The sequence below is a fragment of the Leptonychotes weddellii genome, chromosome 16 (genome assembly GCF_054177405.1).
Source record: "Leptonychotes weddellii isolate Sample4059 chromosome 16, ASM5417740v2, whole genome shotgun sequence".
In the NCBI taxonomy this organism is placed as follows: domain Eukaryota; kingdom Metazoa; phylum Chordata; class Mammalia; order Carnivora; family Phocidae; genus Leptonychotes; species Leptonychotes weddellii.
The window spans coordinates 21,247,679-21,265,990 of NC_138384.1; the positions used below are offsets into that span (position 1 = coordinate 21,247,679).

At 36.2% G+C, this 18,312-nt stretch overlaps 1 protein-coding gene across 2 annotated transcripts in view; it reads left to right on the plus strand.

Annotated features, from left to right (window-relative positions):
• CDH8 (cadherin 8) overlaps nucleotides 1-18,312 on the plus strand; it is a 349,453-nt gene that overhangs the window by 153,416 nt on the left and 177,725 nt on the right. For both annotated transcript variants that reach the window (XM_081806499.1, XM_081806500.1), the window contains exon 4: nucleotides 1,598-1,717. In XM_081806499.1, the coding sequence (XP_081662625.1) occupies nucleotides 1,598-1,717 (120 nt within the window). The remainder of the gene's footprint in view (nucleotides 1-1,597; nucleotides 1,718-18,312) is intronic.

An 18,312-nucleotide genomic window follows, 5' to 3' on the forward strand; every position in this document is an offset into this window, starting at 1 on the left:
ACCATAATTCAAACCCTTGAAAGTATTTTGATTGGCACAATCTTGCAAAAGCTCTATCCTATTTCAGTAAGAAGGGAGGTCTGCTGCTCAGACCCCCCACCTCCATGCCCTTCAGGTTGAAAACACTCTTCCCCCATGCTGCTTGAGAGTGCTGATTGTTGGCTTCTCAGGGCTGATGATCATCCAGCTGAGAGCTGCCTGGCTGAAGGCCAAGGCTCCATTCTCAGAGGGGTTCCTACATCCAATAACTGGTCAGTACTGGATCTAAAGGTCTGGCCCCATTTCCTCAGTGACCATCCCAGTGGTAGATTGTCCAGTGGAGTCTGTGAATGCATCACACCCCACAGTTCCTTCTGCCCAATATTGACCTGTTCACTCCCCCACAGATATCAATGGAAGAGAACTCCCCAATAAAAATTCTGCAAAAAATCTATCTCAGCGTCTACTTGCTAGGGAACTCCATCTCTGACACATTTCTCATTGAATCATTAGATTATTCATGTGCCCATTCATTCAGTTGTCAGTATGTTTGATAATTATTATGTGTCTGACACTGGATGAAGGACACTGACTCTGCCCTCACAGACCTTGAAGCCTGTTACCACACCAGACATCTCCAATTTCTCCCAGTTTCAGCAGTTCCCAGAATTTCACAGAGTCTCTCAGACTACTTTGCCTTTACTTATGCTTGATTTACTGCTTGGAATTCCTTCCCTGTCCTTCTCCTGGTTAAACTCTACCTGTCTTTAATAATGTAACTCAAATGCAATGTCTCTCAGGAAGCGGTCCCTGACCCCCCCTCTCTGGAGTAAGTGAGAGATCCAAACGTGGTGCTGTTGCATTCAGCTGAATTTCTGTATGAATGTGTGTCTGTCCCCTCCTCTAACCTTCCACCACCCAACTGTACACCTCCTAAATGTAGATTTTATCTTAGTATATATACTTCACATCAGGCAAGCTATTTGTGCTCAATTGCTGAACGAATGAGTGAATAGCAAATAGAAAATGAATCTGAAAAAAAAAAAAAGGTTTGATTCTGTTATCCATAAGGTCTAATTACCTAAACATACTGATTAATTGGTGGTTCCAATCTAATTTTATATTCTGAGGAATTAGATGAAATGGATAAAATATTCCTCTGATATATTTTGTGCAGCTTTTTTTTTCAGGTATATTCAGTTGTACTGCGGCAAAACTTAAATGCTACATATTATATCATATTATTAACCTAGTGTTTCATGTTTCTTTGATATGTTTCCTTTTCATATTCTCCAAGCCCATATGAATCTGAGATAGGTATCTTTAAAATGAAAACTACAAAGGATTCTTAAGTAATATAGATTCTAAAAGGGTTATCTTTATATAGTACTCCAACCTAGCAGTACTCTTCTTTTAAAAGACTTAGATATTTTTCAAGTTATGACAGAGTAGTTTATCTCCATATTTTTGAAGAGATTTCTTTTTTCTTTATTCCCACACATGGATTTGTATGATATGCTTGGCAAAATTTAGCTCTTGGCAAAGAATACTATATTAATTATTATCTTTTTCTCTCCCTCTTTTTCTTTTTTCTTTTTTTCTTTTTTTCTTTTTTTAGGTACGTCTGTCACTAATGTAACAGCTACTGATGCTGATGACCCAGTTTATGGAAACAGTGCAAAGTTGGTTTATAGTATCTTGGAAGGGCAGCCTTATTTTTCCATTGAGCCTGAGACAGGTTTGTGGCCTAAATTTTGAATTCTATTTACCATGTTATTGCTTCAGGGAAACACTTTTCTTGGGATTTGGATTATGAAATGTTATGGTTAAGTACTTCACTGCATGTATCAATAATATTTGAATGTGTTATTTCTGTGCAGTGTGTGGCACATGGCAAGCCCAACAATCATTTTGATACTGATTAAAACAAATTGCAGACCCTTTGTCGAATATCACCTGTTTAACAGATGGCCTGGTACAATTTTTCATCCTGGGGGGAAAAATGTGCTTATACATCAGGCACGCTGAAATACCAGATTTAAGAATAAAGTTGGTCACTTATTGGATGTGTGATGCTTGGCAAGTAACATTTATAAATCTTTCTAAGTTTCAACTCCCCTATCTATAAACTGGGTATGGAATCTACTTACTAGTGTTATGATGAAGATCAATCAAGTAATGAACATCAACCATATAGTGCATGACATGTGGTAATCATTCAGTGGATAGATATCACTAGATTTGCTGTTAGATTCCTTATTTATAAATCAGGATCCTGATGTTTACCCACTAGAGTTCTTTTTTTTTTTTTTGAAGATTTTATTTATTTATTTGCGAGAGAGAGAGAATGAGAGACAGAGCACATGAGAGGGGGGAGGGTCAGAGGGAGAAGCAGACTCCCTGCCGAGCAGGGAGCCCGATGCGGAACTCAATCCAGGGACTCCAGGATCATGACCTGAGCCGAAGGCAGTCGCTTAACCAACTGAGCCACCCAGGCGCCCCCCACTAGAGTTCTTTATGAAGATAGTAGTAATAGTAGTAGTAGTATTGTCAATATTAAAGCCAGCCAATATCCTGAATCTCGTGGTACAGACTTTAGAAATCATTAAGTTATTTTTATAAAACAAAACTTTTTTTTTTTTTTACTGATTAGGAAAATAATTTCATAAAATTATAGTTTTTGCAACTGAAGATATGTCTTCCTATTGTTTAATTTTAACAATGTATTAAGAGAGTAAGGCCAAAAAAAAAAAAAAAAGAGTAAGGCCACTTTGTCAGACATTTTATAATTCTGTGGGATTTTTGGTAGCACATATAAAAAATATTACAGATAACATTATCTTTTGTGTGAGTTTTTATTTTGTATCTGTGGTTTGGTCTGCAAATTTCCAAATTGAAAAATTCAGTATACGGCTTCATACACATACAATATAATTTCTTCAGTTCATGAGTTTTCAGTATTATTGAGATAAATTTCCATGTCTTACCATTAAGTCAATTATTAATTAAATTAAAAATTTAAAGCCTCTCTTTGCTTTTTTTTTTAAATTCAAACAGCAAAATCCTCATGCATTTAGAAGTGAGAAAAAGTACATTTATATATAAATAGGTCATGGCTTAAAATTGAATTTAGATTTAGGAACAGGAAAGAACTCTTCTAAAACACATTAATTAGGGGCATAATTACATATTCTTCCTTGGTGAAGAAGGAAGTCTCTCATAAACTTCATCTCATTTGGGCTCCTTGATGACCCTAGGGGAAGTGGTAGAGAAGGTACTGAGCTGAAAGAGAGAGAGAGAGAAGTCTGGAGATGTCCTTTCAGCCAAAGTCACAGTGACAGAGTTGGGAACAGAACTGGGACTCATACCCTGGTCCTTAATTTCAAAGCCATCTTTGAATTTCACTTTCCCTAGGTAATAACTATGGTATAGGGGCTTCTGTAAAACAGAAATTGTTGATTGCTTAAGTGGAGTTAAATCATTTTCTCCTTTGCTCTTTGCCTGTTTGTTCACTTGGATCTTTTTGTTCACCAAGCCCAGTGTAATCCAGCAAAAATTAATTCAGCATTCACTGTGTGCCAGGCATTGAATTAAATAAAAGGAGAAAAATTCACAAAGGCTAATGTCAGCCTGCAAGTATCCCACAACTCATTTTGGAAGACAAATTTTTGCTTTCAATATAAACACAAGGAAGCATGGTGATACCATTTAAATAATTTATATATCAAGAATAAATTGCTATGAGGTATAGATAATAAAATCCCCCTACTAAGTCAGAGGATTTGGGTATTTTAAGTCTCACTGACATATATCGCCCTTTGCTTAATCAAATGTCAGCAACATAATATTTGCATTTTACCCAGCATAATGAGTCTCTGTCTCAACATACATTTATTTTAGCTTTATCATTCTAATTTGAAAGATACAAAATTATCTGGTTTATATTTTAGAAAGTGTATTCTGATACTATTGTGGGAAATGTAATGGGGAGAAATGATACTTGAAGAATGTATATAGTGATTGTTTAATAAATATTGGTAGAGTCAAGTTGTGATTTTTAAAGCAGACACAATGCTGAAGGAAATAGAGGCTAAATTCAATAATCAATAATCAGCCTAAGTTATTTTCTTGCAACATAAATATGTACAAGTGAAATATAAATATTTTTGTATAAATGCCTCCATAATTACACTTGAGTGTGTTCAAATGGAAACAGAGTGTAAATTGTTCCTAAAGATTCTAAACTTGACTCTATCTGTGAGGCCTTTTCTCTCTTTAAAAAAAAATTTTTTTTGAGACTCGTATGAATGTGTGTGTGTGTGTGTGTGTTTGTGGTAGAGAAGGGCATAAGTGTTACACAGAAACAGATTAAGAACACTTTAAAAATTTTTTATATTAGAAAAATATAGAAAAAAAATGCAAAGACCAGGGAGCATTTGGGTTTTTTGTTTTGTGAGCAAATGGAAAGTGAATACACTTTCTGGTGACCAAAAGACGTGTATCAGTTACTGTGTCCTCTGGAAGACACTGAGACAGGAGAAGAAGTGGCTTAGCGGGTAGGGACTATAAAAGGTAGAAGAAGCACTGTCTTAGTTCTGGCTGCTATAACAAAATACCTTAAACTGGGTGGCTTATAAGAAACAGAAATTTGTTTCTCACAGCTCTTGCGGCTAGAAGTCTGAGCTCAGGGTGCCTGCATGGTAGAATTCCAGTGAGTGCTGCCTTCTGGATTGCAGAGGGCTGGCTTTTTATATCCGTGTGGAAAGAGAGTGAGCTAGCTGGCTTTTTGAATATGAGCATTAATACTGTTTTTGAGGGCTTTACTCTCATGATCACATTGCCTATTAAAGCCACTGCCCCCAACTACCATCACATTGGGGATTACATTCAACCTATGAATTTTGGGAGGGACATAAACAACCAGTTCCTAAGAGGCATGCAACAGGATTAGGCGGGGAAATCCATCATACTGTGATAGAGATCTGATAGCCATGCAAGTTAAGAGGGGAGGAAGCTAGATAAGGCAATGCATATTTGACAGCATCTAGGCCAAACCCATGGGGATCCCTGGAGCAAAGATTTCTCTTAAAAGATGTCCCATTTTTTATGTACATGGCCGGGCTTTAATACAGTCTTGCAGTGCTCACTCATCGGCTCCAATGTGCCTGGGAGGAGTAGCTCTCAGCTTGAATACTAAAAATAATCCCAGGGATCTCTGGGTGGCTGAGTCGGTTAAGTGTCTGCCTTTGGCTCAGGTCATGATCCCAGTAACCTCTGATGGAGTCCCGTGACGGGCTCCTTGCTCAGCAGGGAGCCTGCTTCTCCCTCTGTCTGCTGCTCTCCCTGCTTGTGCTCTCTCCCCCCCCCCCGACAAATAAATAAATAAAATCTAAAAAAAACAAACAAACTCATCCTAAAGATCATTCAGCTGGAAGATGTTAGCTAACTGTACTCTTAAGCAAATTCTTTGAAACCCCAAGCACAATGGGTCTCTGTGGCTATCACAACATACGGCAAACACAAAAAGAGTAAATAAATGTTAGCCCTATCAAGTCAGTGAATGTAATGTTTAAAACAGTAATATGCAGGAATAATACGTGTTTGGGAAATTACTTAGTCAAAATTTTACTTAATACTAAGAGTATTAAGAAGTATATTTATTGAAAAAATTTGAAGGCTCTAAATCAAAACCATTAAGAATGTCCACTAATTTTGACCTAGGAATTTGAATTCTAGCAGAATAGAGTTTCAGGGATGAGCACAAACTCATTACAAAAGACCTGTATACCCCTAATAGAGTGCCTAACAAGAGTCCCTCTACATGGTTGGTCTGTCCATGACTTCAGGAAGTGATGCAAAATAACTGAGTCAGAAGATGTTGGCTTAAATACCATTACACATTTCTAGTAATGTGGGATCATTCCTCAGTTCCTTTTTTTGGTAGTTATTATTGTTAAAGAACCAGAATAGTGAAACTTGTATTTTGGTAATAATTTTGGAAGTTTGTTTCTCTTTAAGTTTTTAAAAATTTTTTAAGACTTAGGGCGCCTGGGTGGCTCAGTGTTAGGTTTCTGCCTTCGGCTCGGGTCATAGTCCTGGGGTCCTGGGATCGAGCCCCGCATCGGGCTCCCTACTCGGCGGGAAGCCTGCTTCTCCCTCTCCCACTACCCTTGCTTGTGTTTCCTCTCTTGCTGTGTCTCTCTCTGTCAAAAAAAAAAAAAAAACTTAAGATAAATATAAAAATTTTTTAAGGCTTAAATTTTTTAGAGCAGTATTTGGTTTAGAATATAAGAGGGAACTACAGAGATTTTTCATATATTCCTTGCCCCACAAAAGCAAAGCCTCTTCCATTACCAGGATCCTTCACCAGAACAGTATACTTTTTACCAGGGATGAACTTACATTGACACATACTAATTACTCCAAATCCATAGTTTGCCTTAGGGCTCATTCTTGGTGTTGTTGTACTTTATATTGGTTTAGACACACATATAAGGATATACATCATTATAATATCATACACATAGTTTCACTGCACTATAAGTCCTCTGTGCTCTTTCTGTTCATTTCTCCCATCCCACAACAACCCCTGGCAACTACTGATCTTTTAACTGTGTCCATAGTTTTGCTTCAGAATGTCATGTAGTGGGCATCATAGAGTATGTAGTTTTCTTTGATTGCCTTCTTTCACTTAGTAATATGCATTTAAGTTTCTACCATGTCTTCCCATGACTTGATCACTCATTTCTTTTAAGAGTTTAATATTCCTTGTCTGGATATATCACAGTTTATTTATCCATTCACCTACCTGAGGACATCTTAGTTCCTTCCAAGTTTTGGAAATTATGAATTAAGCTGCTATAAACATCCATGTGCAGGTTTTTGTGAAGACGTACATTTTCACCTGCTTGGATCAAATACCAAAGAGTGTGGAATTGTATGGTGAGAGTATATTTAGTTTGGTAAAAAAATTGCCACACTGTCTCCCAGAGTGTCTGTAGCATTTTGCATTCCAGGCAACAATGAATGGAAGTTCTTGTTGCTCCATCTCCTCATCTGAATTTTTTGTCAGTGTTCCAGATTTTGGCCTTCTAATAGGTGTGTAGTTGTATCTCATTGTTTTAATTTGCATTTCCCTGATGACATATGATGTAGTGAATCTTGTTATAAGCTTATTTGCCATCTCTATGTCTTCTTTGGTGATGTGTCTGCTAAGGTCGTTGCACGTTTTTTTTGTTTTTTTTTTTAATTCCCTTGTTTCCTTATTGTTTAGTTTTCAGAGTCCTTTGTGTATTTCAGAAAACAGTCGTTTATCATATATGTCTTTGCAAACATTCTCTTCATGTTTGTGGCTTGTCTTTTCATTTAGTGAAATACAGTACCTTTTACAGAGCAGGAATTTTAAGTTTTAATCAAGTTTCTCTTATCAGTTTGTTCATGGATTTTGCCTCTGTCGTTATATCTGAAAAGTCATGCAAGGTCGTGTAGATTTTCTCCTATGTTCTAGGAATTTTTTAGTTCTGTGTCTTATATTTAGGTCTGTGATCCATTTTGAGTTAATATTTATGAAGGATGTAATGTCCATATTTAGATTCTGTTTTGTTCTGTTCTGTTTTTGCATGTGGATACCCAGCATCATTTGTTGAAGAGATTATCTTTGCTCCACTGCTTTGCCTTTCCTCCTTTTTCAAAGGTCAGTTGACCTTATTTATGTGATACCATTATGGGCTTTCTATTCAGTTTCATTGATCTTTTTGTCTGTCCTTTCACCAATATCACACTGTCTTGATTACTGTAGCTCTGTGGTAAGTCTTGAAGTCAGGAAGCATCTGTCTTTCTAATTTGTTCTCCCTCAGTATTGTGTTGGCTATTCTGGATCTTTTACCTCTCCGTATAAACTTTGGAATCAGTTTGTTGAAATCCATGGAATAATTTGCTGATATTTTGATTGGGATTGCATCGAGTCTATAGATCAAGCTGGGAAGAACTGACATCCAGATGTCATTGAGTCTTCCTATCCATGAACACAGAATATCTTTCCATTTATTTAGTTATTCTTTTATTTCATTCATCAGAAGTTTGACTTTTTCTCATATAGATCTTGTACACATTTGTTAGACTTATATTTAAGTATTTCAGTTTTGGGGTGCTAATATAAAAGGTAGAGTGTATTTAATTTCAACTGTGTCATTGTTACATAGGAAAGCATTGACTTTGTATCCTGCAACCTTGCTGTTTGCTTATGAGTTCCAGAAGGTTTTGTTGTTGTTATTTCTGTCAATTCTTTTGGACCTTCTGCATAGATGATCATGCCATCTGTGAACAAAGAGTTTGTTTTCCCTCCCAATCTGTATACCTTTTATTGACTTTCCTTGTCTTATTGTATTAGTAAGGACTTCCAGGATGATGTTGAAAAGAAGTGGTGAGAAGATACATTCTTGTCTTGGACCTTATCTTAGTAGGAAAGCTTTAAGTTTATCACCTTTATGTATGATATTAGTTGTAGGGTTTTTGTAGATAGTCTTTATGGAATTGAGAAAGTTCTCTTTTATTTCTAATTTTTTAAAAAAGATTTACTTATTTTAGAGATAGAGAGAGAGCAGAGATAGGGGGCAGAGGGAGAGAGAGAGTGTGTCCCAAGCAGATTCTGTGCTAAGCACAGGGCCCGGCATGAGGTTAGATCTTATGACCCTGAGATCATGACCTGAGCTGAAACCAAGAGTCCAATGCCTAACTGATTGAGCCACCCAGGCACCCCTTTTCTATTTCTATTTTATTAAGAGTTTTAAATCATGAATGGGTGTTGGATTTTGTTAACTGCTGTTTCTTTGTTGATATGATCATCTGATTTCTCTCTTTTAATCTGTTGATGTGATGAATTTCATTAATTGAATTTTGGATGTTGAACCAACTTGGCATATCTGGGATAAATCTCACTTGGTCATGACATCTAACTTTTCTTCTACTTTTTTTAGATTCAATTTGCTGATATTATATTGAAGATTTTGCATCTTCAGAGATAGATATTGGTCTGTAGTTATCATTTCTTGGAATGTCATTTGATTTTGGTATTAGAGTAATGGTGGCCTCATAGAATGAGCTAGGAAGCATTTCCTCTGCTTCTGTCCTCCAGAAGAGATTGAAGAGAATTGGTATAATTTCTTTATTAAGTGCTTGGTAGAATTTACCAGTGAACCCATCTGGGCCTGTCCTCAGTTCCTTTTTATATCAGGATTTTGGCCTTACCAGTAAGAGCCAGACTTGTAGCTATAATGATCAATATTGTGACAGTGAACATTCTCTCAGCAGGCTATGGGACTTGAACATATTTATGATATTTATAAAAAAGATTGCCCATTGGCAACTGCTATCAAGTTCTTGATACTAGAATATTTTTAATAAAAAGAAACCAGAGCATAGGAGACAAAAAAAAAAAAAAAAATCCCATGTGTCTTATTTTATCCTCACAAGAATGCTAAGAACTCTGGACTTTGGAACAGATAAGTTCTGCCATCCCCTTACTTGTTACATTTCAACTTAATAGAATTATTTTTTGTTGCCATAACACATTAATCTCTCTACCTCAGGGAGAGCTCCTTCTCTTGTTTCAGATATAAACTTAAGATTGCAGAGAGATTTGCCATTTGTTCTGCTTATTATCTTCTTTGAGCTTATCATAGTCAGTAATTATCTTACATATTGACTTGTTTATATTTTTAAATTCTAATGCTGGAATGGATAGTCTATGAAGGAATGGAGCTTGTCGGGTTTGTTCATTTTACATCCCTATGCCTCAGAATTTTTGGCATCTTGAAGTCTTTCAGTAAGTATTTTAAATATGAATACAAAAAAGAAAAGAAAAGGAAGGATGAAAGGGGGAGGAAGGGAAGAATGGGTTAGTAGAGAAAAAGAAAAAGCTTGCCATAACTCACAGAGATGTGTAATGAACCAGGTAGGGAATACAGCTTGGTTCCCACTCTATATTCCTTCTGTTTTTTCCTGTGGTGGGAATAACCCTGCTGTAACCTCAGAAGTAGCTTGGTTGTGGTTGTTGGTGAGATTCACTTAGAGCTAAAATTCATGCCATTTCCAAGTCTCATACTTTGTCTTAAGTGTCTAGCCAACACAATGCTATTCTTATACTTGCAAAAATGAGCCTTGAGACTGTGATAAACTCTGCTCAGATTTAGTTCTAGATCACATATTGAGATAGAAAAGTTAATGGGCCACCACACAAAGAAGGAGTGGTTATTAACATATCTTCCTATTCCAGAGGTCACCGTGATAATAACAACAACAACAACAACAACAAAAACAGATGAAAGGAAACTATTTTTGTGTTTCTACAGTTTTCTAGGTTTGACAGAGCACTAAACCAAACTGTAGAGGGAAGAATTTCTGTCTCCACTCTGCAAATGAAAGAACTATGTTTCAGAGAGAGTGTAAGGTAAAATACTTTCTCCATCTATAAATAAAATTCCCTGTCAAGTTAAACAACAACAGGAAGAATAACAACAACAAGAATATAAACAAAAATAACCCTCATTTATTGGACACTTACTGTGTCCTTGGCATTGTGCTAACTGGGTTTGCATGCATTATCAAATTTATTTTAATTTATTGCACACAATATTTTGAGATAGTTTCTCATGTCATCTCAGATTTACTTAAGAGAGACAGAGGGTCAGAATTGATACATTTCTTTTTTTTTTTTTTAAGATTTTATTTATTGGAGAGAGAGAGAATGAGAGAGAGAGAGCGAGAGCAAGAGAGGGGAAGGGTCAGAGGGAGAAGCAGACTCCCCACCGAGCGGGGAGCCCGATGTGGGACTCGATCCTGTGACTCCAGGATCATGACCTGAGCCGAAGGCAGCCGGTTAACCAACAAGCCACCCAGGCGCCCAGAATTGATACATTTCTTACACAAGGTGCTTGAAGGAAGATTCAAAGTGAGTCTGTCTGATTTCAAGTTCCATTTTTTCAACAGTCTCCTATACCCGCCCCCCCCTTGACTTCCAAGTATTGTAGCTCATCCCTGGGGCTATCACTGATTTAGAAAGGGACTTGTAAAACTTTGAAGCAGGTCCAGGTATACAATATAACTAGACATAGAAGGCAGTTTGGTGTCAGAGAAGATGTAAGCAATAGTAATTGTAAAATGAATTGTCATTTTTTTTATGAATAGCTTTAAAAGGCTGAAAATAGCTTATTTGTATTCTATAAATACTTTCTTTTTTTGTTTTCCCCTCCTTGCTACCCCAATACCATATGTTTGCTTGTAACATTTTGGGCACAGACAGGGAGAAATGTGGCATTTATTTAAAAAGCACTAATTTGAGGCAGCCGCGAGAAAACACTTGCAGTCCATCCTAAATGATTGAAGATGAAATGCAAGGCAAGTGAATAATAAATGCTTAATTATCTACAAAAACCAGGGTAAAGTTGCAGGACAGTCTAAACTTTGCTCCAGGCAAGAAAGAGTATGAAAAATGACCTGCTTAAAAATAAACTAACTTAATTCATTGACCTTTTTTTTGAAACTCAGAACATCGTTCTTCATTGGATACAAATAACATTTGTCTCAGTAGAGCCAGTAAAAATGAGCTAAAGAAAAAATACTCTTTGGGAAAAAAATCCATGTAATGAATGGTTCTCTTTTAGAAAAATCAGGATAATACATGGACTCTTCATGGAATGCCTTCATGGAATTGAGTCATTTTTATGCATTCTGAGTCAAAGTGATAAATTGCAAACACACAGGATTTCTTTTTTTAAAAAAATCAGTATTGCATGGATTATCATTTTCCCTGCCAAGGGGGCTGGCCAAAGAATACTCTTAGTGTAGATTTTTGAGAAGAAATATTCAGATAAATTCAGGCAGACCAACAATTCTAGGATATGCATTGATAAGTAGGAATGTCTTTACAATTCACATCAATCAATGGACTATTACTCAGCCATCAAAAGAAAAAAAAAAATGTAACCTTTTGCAATGACCTGGATGGAACTAGAGGGTATTATGCTAAGTGAAATAAGTCAATCAAAGAAAGACAATTATCGTATGATTTCACTCATTTGTGGAATTTAAGAAACAAAACAGAGGATCATAGGGGAAGGGAGGAAAAAATAAAATAAGACAACATCAGAGAGGGAGACAAACCATAAGAGACTCTTAACTCTAAGAAACAAACTGAGGATTGCTGGAGGGGAGGTGGTTGGGTGGATGGGGTAACTGGGTGACAGGCATTAAGGAGGGCACGTGATGTAATGAGTACTGGCTATTATGTACAAGTGATGAATCACTGAACTCTACCTCTGAAACTAATAATATACTGTATGTTAATTAATTGAATTTCATTACAATTAAGTTACATTTTTTAAAAAGTTGCTAAAATTATAAAAAAATATATTTAGTGTCAACACTGATAGGTCATGTTCTAGGCATCAAGGGTGCAATGTTGTATATGATAAATCCTAAAAGGAGAGATATATGGGTAACTTAAATGGTCTGATAATACAGAACACATACCAGAATTACTGATGTAGGGATGGAGTGAAATGCCAACCAAGTAAACATGTGTAGAAAAAGAAGAACAAGGGAGCCTTTTTATGGAAAAATGCGCACTTTAACAAGTGACTGGTGTAGGTTAGGGGAAACTGTTACATAAAGTTTTACAGCAAGAGGAAATGAAAGGGATATGTCATCATAAAAAAATGGATATTGGGGTGATACTGAGAAATTAAATAGTTTCCAATCAGAAGCTTTGTTTTTGTTTTTCCTTTAAGAGGTTATTCTGTATAAAATAAATTTAGACTAGAATTTAAAAATTGAAGCTCCCACTAATTTTCTGCATGAATTTGGATGAGTACTGTCACCTCTTGGGACTAAGTATCCAATCTTAAAAAAACAGTGATATAAATACCTTTCCCAGTCATTCATAATATTGGGGGGGGACACCATATATTGCATACTTTGTTTTGGATCTTTGCAAACTAAGAATATCTTTAATAATTATTAATTTTTATTTTTATTGAATCAGGCAAAATATGATTTTTTTTTTGATAGGACATTTCCATTTAGAACAACCCAAAGGGTTTGTTTGCATTAATGGTAGATAGAAAAGTACTTCAGCAATATTAAATACAAGACACATTTCTATTAAAACTACTGGATTTCTGAAACTAGTAATATACTGTATGTTAATTAATTGAATTTAAATATAAAATATATATAAATAAAAAAACTGCTAGGTTTGGAGTTGAAAGTTTGACTGCAAGATAGGAGTGCCTTCGAGAGGAGGGGTGCTGGTGTGTCCAGTTGCCTAGGGAATTTACGTCATAGGGGATAAAGACCTGTTCCTAAGTGCTGGCCAAAAGCTGAGGCATCTCCACCCATCACACAGTGGACTTGCTTTTAAAAATCCCAGAATACCATAGATCATGCCTTCCCATGAAGTGGGTGGCCAGTAATGGGGAAGAGGCAGGGATACATGTGGAGTCTCTTCTAAGCCTCCTGGAAGGATACGGGCTCTCCCTGGAGAAGTCAGGCATGAAGCCAATAGACAGGAGGATTTGGATGGGAGCCAATAAAGAATTTTCTCACCTGTGGGGATAACCCCCTGTTGCACTCTTCATTCAGTTTATGTTTTCTTTAACAGTGGAGTGCATAGATTTCTATAATTTTGGAGGAAAGAATACACGCAGAGAGACATCCCTTTTCAAATATAATGCATGCGTGTTCACGCGCACACACGTGCGCATACACACACACATGTTCAGAGCAACTAAAGAGGGGAGGAAAGTATCAGCAGGTGAGTCTGCTTGTTTTAGGCCAAAAGAGAGGACAGAGAGAAACAGCAGCCTTTCTTATGTTCCTTCTACATTTCAGGTAGAAGAACCACCAGTGGATCCTGAGTAGAGATTGTAGGCAGCAACAAACTATATGCCAGTGTCTTTATTCTCTTATTTAATTCCTATATCATGTAATGTAGCTATTCTAAGATAAATTATTAATTTTTCCTAATTATATTATGAAGATTTTTGAGGTTTAATGATATGGCAAAGTCAGGCAGGTAACAAGTGTTCGGTACATATAGCTCACGATAAATATTTGTTGAACAAATGGATGGATGAATAAATTAAAGTGTGTGATTCTATCTGTACCTAACTGTAAAAATGACTGTGTTGATAATGATGACAAAATTTAATTTTAAATATCCAGTAGATCAGTATTCTAATCTAATCAATATTTATAGATAGTATTCCCAACAAATCCTATCCCACCCCAGTTTCACTGATGATTAAATTCATGTCCCGGTGAGCATAACCGCTGGTACTTGCATACACTAACTTAATATTTATTTTCCTGCTTGGAATCTCCTGAGGGAGGTAAAGTAGGCTGAGTAGGTGTTGTGGTCAGATTAATTGTTTTATGACTACTAAAAATAATCTCTCTATCCCAAGCACAGAGAACAATTAAATATATTGGGGTAAATTAAGAGTAGTGTTATGTCATGTTACTTACACCTTTGGACAGTTTTTTGGGGGGAAAAAAAAAAAAAATCCAGAAGGAGCTGTCCAGTGCTGACCATAACTGAGGTTGAAGGGATGCATTTTTAGAGAAACCATGGCATTTGAATGTGCATAGAGAACAGAAAGACTATGAACCACACAGACTCGTCTACATGTAACAACTGCTGTCACACTGGGGTGCTTTGGGATGGATCGAGGTGGGAACCAAAGCAAATGCTTATTCCCAGTGACATCCATTCAATCTGAATAGACCAGCTAGGATCAAGGATTTTCCCCAGCTTACTATGTATCATGTCCCTACCAAATTAAATTATAATTTCTATCTCTATGGTGATGTTCTTTCTGTCCTTTGAAATATAGCTTTGAGTTTTATTTGGACTAGTGCAAAATGACTTGGTTAAGAAGGACAAAGCTGTGTTTGCATTGATTTTATAGGAGAGAATATTTTATCTAAGAGTGTCAAAGATTAATCAGTATCCGAGAGGAGTACCTTTTGACAACCCTTATATCAGAAGTGTGTATATATATATATATATCTCATATCTGGTGTTTTTGTGTAAGGATAGCAGTAAGGTTTTATTTATAGTAAGGATTTATGTGTATAATTCTACCCCCCATCCTTTTGGCCTAACTCTGTATCCCAGTATTTAAGATTACCTAAGACTATACTAAACATATCACCAATGTTCAATAATTGTTTTTAAATATTGTGGTAAATACAACTTCAGATATAGCTCCCCCCAAAAGAATTATTTAATGTTCAAATGTCCTAGTTTAGAAAACAGAGTTACACATCATAAAATTTTGTCTATAGTTATATATATATATAATTATAGGAAGCTCAGAGAAGGGGTTAATTAATACTGACACCTCTATCATTTAAGCAAAAGTAGTCTCTGAGATAGGTTCTGATGCATGAATAAGAATTCACTAAGTGGCTGGAGGAGGAAGAGGAATATAGATATACTCCATCTGTTCCCTTGTAAGTCATATTTCAGAAACATCCCTGTGAAATGTTTTCCTCTGGGCTAAAACAGTAGAGATCATATATATATATATATATATTTTTTTTTTTTTTGAGAAAGACAGTCACAAAAAGAAGAATTTCAGCCATATGTGTGAGGATCCTGTCTAGTACTCACCACACACCCTAATTCCTAGCACTGTGCCTGCCTCATCATAATTGTTCAAGAACATGTTATAAATGAACCAATAAACATAGACGATGAAGTCAAGGATGAGCATACTTAGAAAATGGGCATCTTCAGAAGGATTTAGGTATTGTCAATTTTGGACCACAGGGTATTTGGGATCTGAAAAATGGACACTTTTAAGAAGCTTATACCTTTGCTCTCTTCTCATATTTAACATTTATCAGCATCAAATCATCTGATTATTTAAGAACAGTAGGTATGACATCGCTGATAACAGACCAGGGACAAAAGGATGTGCCTGTAGGTGCTACTTAAGAATATCCCACACCACCAATGTGTCCTTTTTAGATAATTTGTGTCTTCCCTTCCAGAAGAAGTGACCTCTAACTCATTATAGTGGCACATAACTCTGGACATTATAGTCTGTTCAGAAAATCAAATGGAAGGAAGGTACCATTTATTGATCATCTAGCTTATCCATTTCTCATAGCCGTCTTGGTAACCATGTGAAGTGGGTGCTATGAGCCTTACTTTACATAAAGGAAATAAAAGCTCTGAGCAAATGGATTTCTGGAAGATACCCAGGTCATAAAAGTCAGAGCTGATTTCCTGACCTCATCTGTCTGATTTCAAACTCTGCTGCATTAGGCCTTCTATCTCTTAATAGAGAGGGTTAAGGTTGGAGGGTGGGGTGAAGAATGAGGAAAAGTCAGTGTGTTCAGGAAAAAAAAAAGAACGGGAAAGAAGAGAGAGACTGTAAACAGCTTAATGCCCTCTTTTAGATTAACATTTATTTTAAATTCAGTAAATAAATATTTATTGATCAGCTCCACTCTCAGAGACAAAATGATGTATGAGGTAGACATGGCCCTGACTTCATGGAGCTTACGGAACAACTAGAGAGTTGTCAACATAAATATAATTATGTTATAAATACATCAATTGGATTTTCTTATTTATTGTCCAAAGTGTCATGAAAAAAACATGTAAGGGAATGAGATAATTGATTTATTATTGTTGTTGTTGTTGTTGTAGTAATTTGAAAGATTGGGCTGAATTTCATGAAAGGAAAGTAGAAAAAATAACATTCTTGAATAATGAGAATAATTGGTTTAGATGAATATGATTATGGATGGTTCTGGAATATTGGATAAGGGAGTCTTAAATAGAGCTACTTGCAAAAAAATAATCAGTCTCAAGAGAATCAGTCTTTAGGGGCGCCTGGGTGGCTCAGTTGGTTAAGCGACTGCTTTCAGCTCAGGTCATGATCCTGGAGTCCCAGATCGAGTCCCGCATCAGGCTCCCTGCTCAGCAGGGAGTCTACTTCTCCCTCTGACCCTCTTCCCTCTCATGCTCTCTGTCTCTCATTCTCTTTCTCAAATAAATAAATAAGATCTTAAAAAAAAAAAAAAGAATCAGTCTTTAAAACCAGGGGGACTTTCCACTTGGGGCAAAACCCTGATTCAGAAGGAATTTTGAGTATAAGTAGTGGTCTTTATTCCTTTATAGTTAGAAAATTTTGTGGCAGGCGCCTGGGTGGCTCAGTTGGTTAAGCGACTGCCTTCAGCTCAGGTCATGATCCCAGAGTCCTGGGATCGAGTGCCGCATCGGGCTCCCTGCTCTGCGGGGAGCCTGCTTCTCGCTGTCCCACTCCCCCTGCTTGTGTTCCCTCTCTTGCTGTGTCTCTCTCTGTCAAATAAATAAATAAAATCTTTAAAAAAAAAAAAAAGAAAATTTTGTGGCAATAAATGGATATTTCTACCCATCTAGGTTTAATCAATATTTATAGAGTAAATGGATTTTTCAAATTTGTATATCCCTGACACTGTGCTTAGATCAAGTGAAAAAGATACAAGTTTTGAGTTCTCATAGGCAGACACGAAGGAGCATGTGGCTATATAAATAAAGCAAAAATAAAGTTTTTTAATGCTTTAAAAGTTATACTAGAGTCACTTCACAGTTTGTGATTATGTATAATTTCCTGTTCAGAATCTTACATGCAATTGTTTTATTATGAGCCAGGCTGTTTTATATGACCACAAGGAGCAGCAATATGGAATTCAGTAAATTAGTGATTTTAGTGTTCATAAGGTTAACAGGGTTGAGCTGGTTGGTAAATGTAAGCATAGCCATAATTAGATAGATTTTTTTTTTTTTTTTTATTTTTTTACATCTGGAGAGTTTCTTTAAAAGTAGTTTCCATGAGCGGTAAAATTTTATTGTGTGTGACAGAGTACTATTGGAACTTTCTTTTCCATCCCATTAACTTTAATAATGTTGCTGTGGTATTGTCTATCTTAACAGCTACCTTTGCACTCTGACACCTGTGGATCTCTTAAAGACAGGTATTGAGATTGCCTAATTGTGCTATTTAATAACAAATACATTCAAGGGCTATAAATGGAAATAATAATAATGACTATATTTATACGATGAAACAAAATGCAAATTAGATTCCCTTGCTCTCATTCTCAGCAGAGTATAAATTAACAACCTAGATGCAAATAGTAATAATAGAAAACACTATGTACTAGACCTTGGATAATAAAGCTAGGATGTTTAGCACTTGAAAGAGTTGGGATCAAACCTCACTGGTCCTTAGTTCTTTTTTTTACGAAAATGGGGTCAAGCAAAGAAGTAGCCCCATA